This window comes from Ostrea edulis, chromosome 1, assembly GCF_947568905.1.
Source record: "Ostrea edulis chromosome 1, xbOstEdul1.1, whole genome shotgun sequence".
In the NCBI taxonomy this organism is placed as follows: domain Eukaryota; kingdom Metazoa; phylum Mollusca; class Bivalvia; order Ostreida; family Ostreidae; genus Ostrea; species Ostrea edulis.
In genome coordinates this window covers 12,077,692-12,092,594 of record NC_079164.1, presented here as the reverse complement: position 1 = coordinate 12,092,594, position 14,903 = coordinate 12,077,692, and the positions used below count along the sequence as shown (strand labels likewise).

At 34.7% G+C, this 14,903-nt stretch overlaps 1 protein-coding gene across 4 annotated transcripts in view; it reads right to left on the bottom strand.

The window, feature by feature from the left end:
* Positions 1 to 1,245: 1,245 nt before the first annotated feature.
* The window catches only part of LOC125664077 (uncharacterized), a 40,643-nt gene continuing 26,985 nt past the window's right edge, over positions 1,246 to 14,903 (bottom strand). Inside the window, exons 5-9 of one of the 4 annotated variants that reach the window (XR_008799603.1) lie at positions 9,845 to 9,986; positions 8,255 to 8,394; positions 7,854 to 7,883; positions 1,892 to 5,971; positions 1,246 to 1,337 (exon numbers count right to left, since the gene is read on the bottom strand). Coding sequence is in view for 3 of the 4 variants with exons in the window: in XM_056152688.1 (XP_056008663.1) it covers positions 7,120 to 7,220; positions 7,854 to 7,883; positions 8,255 to 8,394; positions 9,845 to 9,986 (413 nt within the window). In the remaining variant the exon portion in view is untranslated. Of the gene's footprint in view, positions 7,221 to 7,853; positions 7,884 to 8,254; positions 8,395 to 9,844; positions 9,987 to 14,903 lie in introns of all 4 variants that reach the window. The other 3 variants (XM_056152689.1, XM_056152688.1, XM_056152690.1) reach the window with 3 other exon arrangements.

Sequence of the window (14,903 nt, the reverse complement as noted above, 5' to 3'; positions counted from 1 at the left end):
TTTACAAAGACAATGTTGTCACAAAATTTGTCAGCTGGAACCAAAGCACATTCCTCATGTAAAACTTATACGGTACCAATTTTGATGCACCAGATGTGCATTTCCACAAATAATCTCTCTTCAGTGTAACCTATATCATGTAACCTACATGTATCTATTGCTTTGATCACGTCTGGTTTACTAAACACAGAAGGATAGATGGTATGCACTTTTGTTTTGATGTGTCTATTACGGGATTTAAAATTCCTCTTATACTTCATCCTCAATGTGTCTATAACTAACAACTGTGCAAAGTTTGAGTGTCAAGTTAGAGGTGTATGGGGAGTTAATTACACAAAATAGTTACCATTTGTTCAAGATATGCTTTAAAAAGTTTAATTGTAAATTTTTAGAAAAATGTTTGATCACTTTTAAAATGACAAATGTACATCATCAATGTATCAATAAAAACTGTACAAAATTTGAGGAATGTCAAGTCAGAGGTGTGAGAGGAGTTGATTACACAAAGTAAGTACCTTATTACAGGGACGCCCGCCATTCACATATTATAAGCCAGATGCACATTGTGCAACTCAATCAAAACGTACGTTAAATGTCAATGTAAACTTAACCAGGTCAACAATTTTGGTACCAATGATTTTGCCACAAGGAATATACATGCCAAATATGAAAGATGTTATATAAGTACCTTATATTTTTCACTAAACATCAACATGTCGATGTCAAAAGGGGCGATTTGTCGCTAATTTTAACAATTAAACGACTTGTTTTAACTCAGTAAGTATCCATCGTTATGCACTGAACGACATATTTTCCCTCGTCTTTTTTGGGGGGTATCACTCTAAAAATGGCACGTTTTCATCTGTGGAACAGGTAAAACCAATTCGCACCGCGGTGCTAATAACAGGAGTATATATAGAGAGACGACATTCATGTAAATACCTCAACTTATTCGCACCGCGGTGCTAACAACAAGAGTATATATACATGTACGGCGCTGAATGTATGATTAATTGTGGATATTGGTTAAATATTATGTTAAATCGGGTTTTTTGGCTATAACAACAGAGAAATGTAGTGTGAATTGTTATCGAGCATGCGCAGTAGAAAAAGCTATGCCTGGCATACAATTTAGCGAGGTAACCCTTCTGCACAGAAGTTCATGACACTAACCCTTCTCGAGCATGCACAGTAGAGAAAAGCCATGCCTGGTGTACTGATACCCCCAGTTCAAAGTCAACTCCATTGTAAATGCACACACTTTATTTAATTCTAGTAAGCATGATCCAATTATACAACATCCATGTGTATGTGTGGTGGTCGTGTGGTGTTATTTACTGCAAATATACAAAACAAAAAATAAATAAAGTATTTCATAGCAAAGACAAATTACCTAACATTTGGTAAATGTTATCCTAGTAAACAAATACTCTATCAACCTCAGTAAGTAACATTGTTTACAGTAAATACTCTACACTTGTACTCTAGAAAACCAGTACATAATGTCCAAAAAACAATTTCATCAGACTAGAAAGTAAAAAATTTATGTTCCTAGAAACTACATAATATTACACATAAATAGCTAGAGGAAAACATTTCTATCAATACATGAAAATTGCAGAGTGCACAAAAAATTCACACCTAAAGTTTCACAGCACAATTCTATGTCTTTCAATACTATGAAAATTAATATGAAACATATGAAACATATTATCATATACTTTGCAAACATTACGATAAAGCTATGAATTTTCTAACAAACGTGCACTCTAAACATGTTACCAAAATGCACTTTCGCAAGTAAACACGCTGTAAACATTCAGTTAACAACAATATGTACATAAATTCTCTTGTAGAATAATTTGCATATAAAATGTCAGGTTTAACTTACCATCTTAGAAGTTTCTCTCATAGAAAAAATATAGGGTCTTCAGCACAGGTGACTAGTAATCTAAGAATGGCTGGTAAATTGTACTAAAGCTCGTGCACCCGCGAAAATTGTAAAATCCAAGCTAAACCGGATATTGAAACATTCAAATTAATCCGGGAAAATATGGAACTGAAAAATCCGGAAAAATGTTGGTACAATGTTAAATTGGCCATAACACCTGGCATAGAATTTAGCGAAGTAACCCTCGTCACTACATGAAAATACAAACATAAAACACAACTTGTAAACAATAAGATAAAACAACAAAAACAAAAATAAACACTGAGAACATTTCATTAATACGATTACATTCAAAGCTTATTGATTAAGTGTAAAACGTAACAAATTTTTTTTTCTTGAAATGAAAACGTACTACCCTGAGTTAGTGCATCACTCTGTAGGAAAATTAATGTATTTATTTACTAACTAACATGCACTACGGCTGAAATCAAAATTTAATTGCTTTCTGGGTAATATAATTATTCTGAAATACCTTGTTAAAAATAATAAACATTATTAACTACATGTAAACACCGATTATATTGATCATTGATCGAAACAGTTCTTTCGATTATGACTGATTATCGATTGTGAAATTTTCCTGATTTTTCAACACTACAGTTCATTTCTGGAAGGGGTGCAGTAGAGCAGAATCCTGATATTCAGTGGAATCTTGTTATTACATACTGCATCATACCATTCAATGTAATAAAAGTTCACAAAGGAATCCAATAAAAAGCTCGATGATTAAATGAAAGGTGAAGATAACGAACAGTCATCAATCTCATATCTCCTATAAGTAATACAAAATAGATAGTTGGGCAAACACGGACTCCTGGACACACCAGTGGTGGGAGCAGGTGCCTAGGAGGAGTAAGAATCGCCTGTCGACCAGTCAAACCCGCCGTGAGCCCTTATATCCTGATCAGGTAAACGGAGTTATCCGTGGTCAAAATCAGTGTGCCAAGAACGGCCTTACAATTGGCATGAAACACGCCAGACAGCATTTGACCCAATGATAGGTTGTATTGACGAACTAAATCGTTATAACGACCTTACTGCTGTCATTATCTACCACATCATTTACCACTATCGATATCTACCACATCATTTATCTCTTTCAATATCTACATCATTTACCGCTATCAATATCTACCACATCATTTACTGCTATAAATATCTACCACATCATTTACTGATCTCAATATCTACCACATCATTTACCACTATGTCAATATTTACCACATCATTTACCGCTATCTATATATACCACATCATTTAGCGCTATCAATATCCAACACATCATTTACCGCTATCAATATCTACCACATCATTTACTGCTATCAATATATACCACATCACGTTTTGATATTTTATACAACTTGGGAGGTACAGTTTTCATATCTGGCATTTGTAAATCTTGTAGCAAACCCTTTCAATTGGTACCAAAATCTTTGACCTGGTGAACTTTATCTTGACATTTGACCTACTTTTAAAGAATTCTGATATCATCCATATATTTAAAACGGTAAAAGACTGCTTTCATATTTAGCATGTGCATTATTTACTGAAATGTTGTAATCCGGGGGCATCACTGCTTCACAAATACATCTTGCTGCTAAATATTTTATCACATTTAGCACACTGATTTTGACTGCGGATAACTCCGTTTACCTGATCAGGATATGGGGCTCACGGCGGGTGTGACCGGTCAACAGGGGATGCATACTCCTCCTAGGAACCTGAGCCCACCTCTGGTGTGTTCAGGGGTCCGTGTTTGCCCAACTATCTAATTTGTATTGCTTATAGGAGTTATGAGATTGATCACTGTTCGTTATCTTCACCTTGCATTTACAACATATACCTACATGTGTTTGATTCATTGTGACTTTGATGTAAGGAGAAGGCTAAAATAAGCTGTGTCTGCTGCCCAATCCCATCCACTTATTTGTGAATGAAAGATTGTTAAATTACAATAACGAAAATACGACAAGGTGTAAAATAGCACAAATCAGTCAACAGTCAACTTTTTTACAGAAATCTTGTAAAACATTTTAATATGTATTATTCGTGTTCTGGATTAAATATTTAGTCATATTATGTAATGCTTTTGGTGCATTCAATTTAATCTTTACAGGTAAATGTTTAAATTTTCTGTTTTCTGATCATGAATCGCTGGAACTAATTCGTAACACGCGTATAAATATGTAGGACATCAACGTGCTGGAGATTTGATGTAAACACGGAATCGAAAGTTTAAAAAGGCTCTAAAAAGAATAAAACTTGGAAAAGAGCCTGATGTATCACCTGTTGCCTAAACTTTAAAGCGAAAGACTGTTTTTATCATGTTATTTTATTGCCACATAATTTCAAGCGTGGACACTGGTGTAAGTGAAGTTTGCGTTACGCGCCCTCTGGCGAGATAATGATAACTTAGACGCAACTGTCTACATTTATGATTAAAATAGAGTAAAGCAACGACTTAATAAGAGTTATTTAATATTTATATTTATGGCACAGAACTGTTGTCTCAAAATACACAGCTATACACAGATAACACCACCGATGATATTACCTCTGAAAGTTTGTACTGGACACGTGACTTTCACTTTATTTGTCTTCTAAATATGAAGTAACATTTGTTTGAAAACACCAATTTAAGACCAAGTATTTATGGTTAAAACAGGTAAAATAATGTATGACGTGTCGTACAACCTCATAAATACGTATGTTTAATGATTTAACGGTGTTTTACAAGATGAACAAAATTGAGGAAATTCGGACCATACACCTTTAAAAACAAGTTGCCCTGGTTAATAATGATGACATTAAATGTTTACAGGAGAACAAAATAACTTGAAACACTAATCAAAACCTTTTTCTATTAACAATGAAATGAAAAATAGTAATACTGCAGTGAGCATATACATGTATGAAATAATGCATATAAAGCAAGCAAAACGGAAAACTATTATAAACTCATCTTAGCATATACTGATAAACACCGGTATCTACTTTGAGAGAGCGTAAATGTAAATGTGTAACTGCACAAATGTAATAAAATAACATACGACTTATATACAGTATAATTATTACAGATATGAAGGTAAAGAATAATCGAATCTATAACTTGACACAATCCTATGGTTTCATTTGCTATGTAGTAAGTATTTCTACATTTGCTATAGTAAACTTATAATTTTTAGACAAATTCTGGTTCACAACCTAGATTCGTGATGGAGGTTTTCGAAAATGTCATTATCACTTAGAATTGGATAGAAGTCAAAAAGAGACCTTCATCATTTGTTCATCAAAAGATTAAATCCATTGAGTGTTGAAAAAAAATTAATTGTGCATTTGAACATTGGAAAATTTCTAATCCTTTGTTCTAGGATTCATTCAGATATAAATAGGGTACGCACGGTGGCTACAAAATAGATAATATACATGTACTAGTATAGCTAGTATACTATATTAAATGCATATCAAGAGGTCCACAACATCACATGGAAATGTACATATAAAATAATCTGTATTGATTGTTACAGAAGCTGCATAATTTACAGAGTGTCCGTCTGTTATCTTGCACTTTCACTCTCTCCATTAAAGTTTATAATCACAAACAGGAGCGGATCCCGGAAATCGTCAAAGAGGGGTTGTGAACCAAAGTTGTAGCAAAGAGGAGGAGTAAAGAACCCATAAATGGCAAAATTGACTAAAGGGGAGTCGCAACACCGGTAACATCTTCCACACCTAGCTACCACTGACTGAGGTTCGTTATATGATGTATCAACAAGCCTTTCCCCGACTCTTCCAGTTGTTGGAAACGCAACACGTAAAGAGAAAATGACTAAAGACGGCCCAATCATGCAGCAAGAATTAGCTGACAACTATAACTTGTGATATACCATGAACTTCCAAAGTCAGCATTCAATTTCTTTGAAAGAATGATTCCAAGTTGCTTTCAAGCGTTTGCAGCGTTGTTCCCTTCCGCCATTGGTATATTTTCTCCACCATTCATACTTCGTCCACTATATTTGTCTGGCAAAAGAATATTCAGACTGTTAAATGTTAATGTTAAAATGTATCCAGGCAAGCTCCAAAGCGAGGCTATTGTAAAAGTGATCAAATGAAATAGCATTTATTCCACGTCACTTGGGCAACTCTTGTACATACAAATTGGTGATGGCTAAAGACAACTCATTTCTGATACAAAAATATCTGCCTGGTTTGAAGATTATTTTTCAGAATGTTGCAAATGAATGCCCTGGTACCAAAACATGAGATATTGGATTAAATTACTGATGTTTGGCAGCGGAGACAAAACAAAAGATCTCCAGACCCCCCCCCCCTTTTTTTTCCTGACATCGTGTTAAATTATTACATACATTTGTTATTAGTAAATGCAAAGATCGATTTATTAGCTGGTCACTTTATATAGTTAATAGTATTGGTGAATGGTAGTGTAAATGTAAGGTTAAATTGATGGAAATCATACATGTACTAAAGGATACCACCCCCACCCCCCTTTACGATTTAGGAGTATGAGGAGAACAGCTTTTCTTGCTAAGATTTTTCATATTAATACAACGGGTGCCGCTTTTTTTCTTCTTTTGTTTTCCACCCCTCACCTTTCAAATACGACGCTAAACTGTCCCTAAACTCACTATATCTGATAGTAAGTAAGTTACATGTGCTTGTTTACTAAAAAAAAGTTGCCCAAGTTCACGCAAAAAAACGCGATCTTGTTGGACATACTAAATATTAAAACCGGGACGGAATAAGAGACGAAATAATGGTTCCGATATTCCGTATTCAAATGCAGATATATTTATTGCTGCTTTAATATTCTCGATTTAATTGCACGGAGTTATAAAAGTACACAAAAGCAGTTATATCGGTAAAATCACGATAACCCCTTACAAATCGATTAACCCCTTCCCCAATCGTAACTACTCGGCTATTTCCGTAACCGGTTACGGAAAAGGACGAGCGCGTGGTGCAATTCCCACCCTCTTACTGGTGCAGTGATAATGTTGATGAAAAACGATTCATTGAGATATCGTGGTATCAAATGTTTTCTTCCCTTTATCATCTTTTCATTACATGTTGACCGCCGTGGAGGTTTAGAGGTAGGGCGTTCGCCCCGCAAGCGGAAGGTCGGAGCACGAATCCCTTCCGCGACAGACCTAAGTCGTTGTAACAGGTAGTGACAGTTCCATCGCCAAACGCTCAGCATCAGGTGTGAATGCAAGGTGAAGATAACGAACAGTGATCAATCTCATAACTCCTGTAAGCAATACAAAATAGATAGTTGTCACGGGTACTCGGGGTTGACCTTAAAAAAGGATGTTCCGTGTCACAGTAGGTGTGGCATGCTAAAGAACCCTCACTGCTCAATGGCCGTAAGCGCCGAGCATAGGCTTACATTTGAAGCCCTACACCGGTCTTGGTGGCGTCTCCATATGAGTTAAAAATTCTCGAGAGGGGCGTTAAATAAGATACAATCAACCAATCATTACATGCTATTTTTTGTTAGCTGTATGTGATATAGTCTAACCCCTAAACTTGCCGTAAATATAAACTTCCCTTCCGAGTTATCATACAGCTACCAGGTAACTACCGCTACTAAATGCTTCCAATCTGGCGTGATTACAAAACGGACACGTGATTCTGAGGTGTATACATTATCTCGTTATCAGAACCTTAATACAACACGTCCAACACCCAAAACTAAAACAGGGTGAAAACCATGATATTATATCAAAATTATCATTGTACAGTGGATGCTTACACCTAATGTTATGTGATCCCAGCTCTGCTGTTTTGTTTGCTCTCTTCTAGATTTTGTATTTTACAGGATTTATTAATTTGAACAGTTTGTTATTTTTACATTTTTTATTGAATAACATTATAATCTTACCTTTTGGATTTTCTTTTCTACAGCATTTCACTGTCAAAAAGATATATCAGAAATCTTAAATGATAAACAGATTCAGGGCCCTATATCGAAAATGCGTGGGCCCTATAATAATAATAATAATAAAGGAGTCTCTCTGTGTGTGAATGCTTTCTTAACGCGATATACCCTGCAAATCATAACCTATATTCTTAAAATCTTTGATTAGTGTGTTACTCATTGGTTGTCTCAATTTCCTCGAGCTTCAAATCGATGAAAACAGATTGAATTCTTCATTTCCCAGGCTAAACATTACATAACATTACCATCCTAGCATAGGTCAATTTTTCTAGATTTATTTGCCATATGTCTTTCATCAAATCATTAAATGGCAGAATTAAGTTACACTTCTTATTCCAAATTACCTATATTTCTGCAGAACACGTTTAATCTCGGTATCTTCAACACAGCGATAACCATACCGAGAGAGACAGTAGTGATGATAAAGAAAATCAAAAAACCAGTTTCTGTTGAACAGGAATTCATTTCCAACATGGATTCATTACTGAAAGAAAAAGGATATAATTAAATTGATTTGAAGAGGAGACCACAACTTTTCACACATAATTGCAGTATGCTTAATATATTTCACAATATAATATAAAATAATATACATATAAACTATAAGTAATCTATGATTTATTTACAGAAGTATATAATTATAATATGTAAAATGTTCTATCAATATTTCATGCAATATAAATAATGTACGTCTCTTGATATTATATGGAACAAAAAGAACTTTCATGATGAGCGTTTTGCGTGTACATACATCATTCTTTTGTATGCTAATTGCGTATATGGTGCATCAAAATTGGTACCGTATAAGTTTTACATTGAGGACATAGGAACACCTCCCCAACAATATTATAGAATTTTGCAAAACTATTTGTAAATCTTTTGATATCCCTCAATACCATCATGATATTTCCCTATGAAACACTTTTGTTTTTACCTTATTTACAAATAGTTACTCGCAATTTAATAGACAAAAAAAAAAATAGATCCGACAAAAATGTCTTTCTTGGTGTGTTTTACACATTAATGAACAATTTTCAATGCTGTTCAATAAAATAATAAACATTCTTACGAAACACAGCATTTCTAAGGTCATAGGGTACCCAAGAATTTGACGCATCAAACGTTACTAGCTTGAAAATACGGATGTATATTTAATTGCTGTTACAAAATTTAGAAATTCATTTCAAAATTAAGGATTATCTCCCTCATGCATAGCTCTTATCCTTAGACAAATTTTGACTCCACTTTTTTGGCACGCTGTTTTTGGCTATAATAGCTCTAAAACTTCATTGTTATTTCGGATTTCAAACATTTCGGTTGAGCATCATTGAAGAGACATTATTTGTCGAAATGCGCATCTGGTGCATCAAAATTGGTACCGTATGAGTTTTACATGAAGTAGGATTTTGTTGTGTTTTCATGAGATTTTCTATTATTTCATCCAATAAAATTAATACATGCAATTTACCAATTAAAAGATGTAGGTTTCAAAGATTTCAATTTCTATGTAATGTTTTACCATTTAATTTGAATATTTGCAAAAATAAAGGTAGTTTCATGGGAACATTTTGTGGTAAATATGGGTTTTTACCAATGTTAAAACATTTACAAGTAGTTTTTCAAAATTCTATAAATTCTTTCTGGGAGTATCCCATATCCTTAAGTTTAATAAACCGGTTTCCGTATGGTATAGATCGTACTTGGTCACAAGTGTATCTTTTACTAATAAAATAATGGGTTTTCTTTATATAAAACATCTAATAATTCAGCTTACCAAAGAGTCTCAACATTGATGTAGACTTGGAAATTCTCGAGTTTAGGCAAAAATTGTTATAATATTGCCCTGAGATGACTTTTGATATTAGAAATTTTGTATCTGTATACTCTATCATCGCCATCTAACTACAATGGTAGGATGTATATGAACTTGTTACCACGTAGTCCGCGAGATTCCACACATTGGTGCATGCGTTGAATGGTATGATTCTCTGCTTTCAGTCGACATTGACTGTGTTGTCGTTGCTACTGTAGATGTCGCTCTTGTTGTTGTTAGTTCTTTTATGTAACAGCCTTTGTCTGAAATACACGAAACATAGTGAAATAGTTCAACAGAAGATATTTAAACAATAATTCTATAGGTGTAAAACTTTAAAATCCTTTTGTCGCTAATTCTACACACTGACGTCCATACGATTTTTAAAAAAGAATCTACCTGCCTAAGTTAGATCATGTTTAGCCTCGTGGTTGTGGAGAACAAATTTAGAAAAACTAATGAATGGTAAAGATAACAAACAATGTTCAATCTATAACTTCTATAAGGAATACAAATTAGAGTTGGGCAAACACAAACCCCTGGTCATACTAGAGGTATGCTGTGGTAAAGGGGAAAATTGAGAAAAGGATAGGAATGGTTGGAGATCAACTGCTATTCAAGTACAAAGATTAGACCAGAAAAAAAATTAACATTGGTCTCCAACTTGTTATGGCAAAGCAATGTACCAATTGAAAGATGAAGAAAACGAACAGTGATAAATTTCATAACTTCTACAAGGAATGCAAAATAAAGAGTTAGGTAAACTTTAAACTTCAAACCTCTGGTATGTCCAGGGGCCCCCTTAAAGTTTAAAGTTTACCACTAATAGTTTCCTATAGCAGTATGGAGTAATCATCCCCTGTCAACCGACTATTATTGAAAGTAGTAACTTGTAAACATAAGCTGAAATTGGCTCTTTAATCGACTACAAGATATTTACAAATAAATATACATATCTGTATATGATATTGCTTCCATGTTATGTAGTAACAAAATAATATTTGACATTAGAGAGAAAGTGAAGCATGATGTGACAAGTCTACAAAGCAACACCCGAGGGGGGTTACAAAATGGCTAGCAAGTGAAGAAAAAATAAATTAACATTAAAGACCGCATAGAAGTAATAAACAGTAACACGAAATGAAATCAGAATAAAAAAAGAAGAACTAAATGGCCCATAGGATCACCTGAGTATTAGTTATAAGTATCACTGGTCCCAAGTCCTATGAAATCTAGGAATCAAATCCCTGGTATGAACACTAATATTCAACAAAAGTGCATGTATAAGTTTTAAGAACACAATTTTTTAAAAACTGCCTTCGAAAGTGCCTATAGTCATAAGTGATGAAACGTATATTCATATGAAAAACTCTATTCAAAACCATCTACGTGAGAAGAAAAAAACTCTTGTTCTGGCCTTCAATGCGACATTTAGATATATCGATGACGTTTTATCAATTAACAATGCTAATTTTCATTCATATGTAGATTCGATATATCCCTGTGAACTCGAGATCAAAGACACCACAGAGTCGTCCACTTCTGTTTCATACTTGTATATTTTATTTTAAAAAATAGATATTAATGACAAACTAACAACTCAACTTTATGATAAACGGGATGATTTCCTCTTTTTTATCGTCTACTTCCCATATGTATGTAGACATATTCCATTATCACCTGCATGTAAAACTTATACGGTACCAATTTTGATGCACCAGATGCGCATTTCGACAAATAATGTCTCTTCAGTGATACTCAAGATAACATTTTGGAAATTCGTAACAACAATAAACTTGTAAGAGCTAAACGGAAAACTAGAGTGCCAAAAACCGGGGCCAAATTCGTCCAAGGATAAGAGCTGTGCATGAAGGACATAATCCTTAATTTTGAAATGAATTTTCAAATTTTATCCCAGCAATTAAATATACATCCGTATTTTCAAGCTATTAACGAAGTACTTAGCTACTGGGCTATAGAGACCCTCGGGGACTAACAGTCCACCAGCAGAGACCTCGACCCATGGTGTTTATATCTCTCAACTGATTCAGTATACAAGAGTTTATTCTGCGTATAATCAGTTTTCGAATCGGGGCGGGCTACTGACAAACAAATTGATGGTACAGGGGTTTCAACAATCTCGGTTAAAATCACCATTTCGCAAATTCTATGGTCGTTATAACAAGCTATATGTAATTTGCCAATACAGCCACTGGATCAAATGCTGCTTGACGTGTTTCATTTCGATTGTTAGGTCGTTCTTGGCACACTAACTTTGACTACTGATAGCTCCGTTTACCTAATCACGATATAGGGCTCACGGTGGGTGTAACCAGTCGACAAGGAATGCTTACTCCTCCTAGGCAACTGATCTCACCTCTGGTATGGCCAGGGGTCCGTCTTTGTCCAACTCTCTATTTCGGATTGCTTATAGGAGTTATGCGATTGATCACTGTTCGTTATCTTCACCTTTCATAATATAACATATGTAGCCTTAACACGACTAATTGTACCCGCCCTAGAGTCAATTTTCGTACATCCTTTTCTGCTTTTCCCTAATATGCATTTAGTTTTTATACCATATCAGCAAACATCCAGAAGTATTTCAAATGATACAGAAAATGCAATCATTATAAAATTTTTGGCTCCACCCTGGAACGTTAAAGGGACTGATTCACGATTTTCCCAAAAATTTTATTTTTCACTTTTAATAATCCAAATCTACTATCCAACATGTTTAAAAGGTTTCACTTAAAAATTAAGGTGATACATTATCACAGAAGCTCATTTTAAAAGAGTTCATTATTTGTTTGTAAACAAAGATTGCGGTATGTTATTGTTTACGAAATTTTCAAAAGAAATGGATATCGATCTAAGTTGATTATATCTTTCAGATTTCAAGCATTCTTTGTGTAAAATGTGTCATCTAAAAGTTAAATTGTGTGACTATGCAGAATTAAGATGCTATATATTACAAATTCCATATTTCACCAGTTTGTTTGTATACATAAAAAGACTCGAGTCTTTGTTTACATAACATAAATTTAAGTCTAGAATATAGCGTTTATTCTTGCATTCAGAAGGTCAACATTTTGGTTCTCAATATCAAATGAGTTATACTTTTAATGTTTAAAATCAAAAATAGAAAATATTTTGTTCAAAATTCGTGAACCAGTCCCTTTAACGACACCCTTACCCTAGGATCATGAAATTTAAAATTTTGGTAAAGGACTAACTACTCCTAAATATCTATTTAGTTTAAATTTAGTATGAGAGGTGAAGATGACAAACAGTGGTCAATCTCATTACTCCTATAAGCAATACAAAATAGATAGTTGGGCAAACACGGACCCCTGGACACACCAGGTGGAATAAGGTGTCTAGGAGGAGTAAGAATCCCCGGTCGACCGGTCACACCCGCCGTGAGCCCTATATCCTGATCAGGTAAACGGCGGTATCCGTAATCAAAATCAGTGTGCCAAGAACGGTCTAACAATCGGCATTAAATATAAATGATAATCAATTATGCAAATGAAATAAGCGTGGCTATTTGGGGACCCCCCCCCCTCAAATAAAGAATGTAACAACACACATCTGCAATTCCGGGGTGAGAGTTAAATATATTCAACCAGAGATAACAATAGTCCAGTTTGCACCTAGCGACAACTTCCTTCATGTCACAAACCCAAATACCAGATACACCGCACACTGCATCAGAGATACTGTTACCAGATACAACGCACACTGCATCAGAGATACTGTTACCAGATACACCGCACACTGCATCAGAGATACTGTTACCAGATACACCGCACACTGCCTCAGAGATACTGTTACCAGATACACCGCACACTGCATCAGAGATACTGTTACCAGATACACCGCACACTGCCTCAGAGATACTGCAATATCTAAACTATGGTTTAGAACTCCGGCATAATATGTTTATGAGTGGGCACCGAAATGAGGCTTCCGTACAACGTTACAACAGCTGTGATGCCTTATAAATTCACTGATAAAACTCGAAAAACTCACTGGTCCACCTGGAAGCTATGACAACCATCAAGAGAACCCTACCTGGCATTCCACATCATGATTATGCACGTGTCCCGCTTTCTGTGAGTACCGACGTCGAACTTTGCACTTAATTTCAGTTCCACTCAACAAACTTCCAGCAATTATCTTCCAACAGGACTTATCTCAAACTCATCCTTTTAAAACTGCATTCTTCAGTCCACAAGAAACCCGTTTGCTCAACAGTAAACAACAGTTCGTGGAAGTCGCCATTAAGGGATTTAATTTATTTTTAAAGTTGTCTATTCACAAATTACTACGCCCATCTCGAAATGACATAGAATGCAGTCCAAGAATAAATCGTTAATTCAACTCAAATCTTATCATGTTTTATCATGTAAACTCAATGTTTTAAAATATTAAATGATAAGGAATAAATTTATTATTTTTTCGTTGGATGGAGGTATACCACGAAAAAAAAAGATGGAAAACTTTTGCGCTACGCGCAATGATGCAGTTGTCAGTCTTTTTTGTGTAGTATATCACTATCTAACGAGAAAATAATGAATTCATTCCTGAAATCAATAGTATTAAAGAAGGTGTTTTTGAATGTTTTACGCATAAATACTATATTTCACGTTTGGCCCCACCCTGACGTCAGAACCTCTACCATGGGAATAAAAAAAATTACAATTTTGGTTGAGGTCTTCATGCTCTACATCACTGGGGTTGTTTGTTTTTTTTTTGGTTTTTTTTACACATGTGTGGTTGTAGAGAAAAATACTTTTAAAATTGGTGAATTGTTGGCAGTTTTCCCTTCCCCTAAGTCCCAGGAGTGCAGAAATCCTGGAATTTAAAATTTATGTTCCCTTTGTCCAAAATATGTGTCATGCTACATGTGAAAAGAAGTCGAATGGTAGTTATCAAAAAGAAGTCAAAATGCTTAATTGTTAATACACTTAATAACTGACCATTTTTGTCCCAATGTGATACCAAAACCCCTACCCTTGGGATAATTAAATTTACAATTGTGGTAAAGGACTCCCTGTTCTTTATATATATCTATTTACTTTTAATCTAGTATCAATAACACTAAAGAAGATGTTATTCAAATGTTTTACACATAGTCAATTTTGACAGTTTTTCCCTGTCCCTAAGGCTCCACG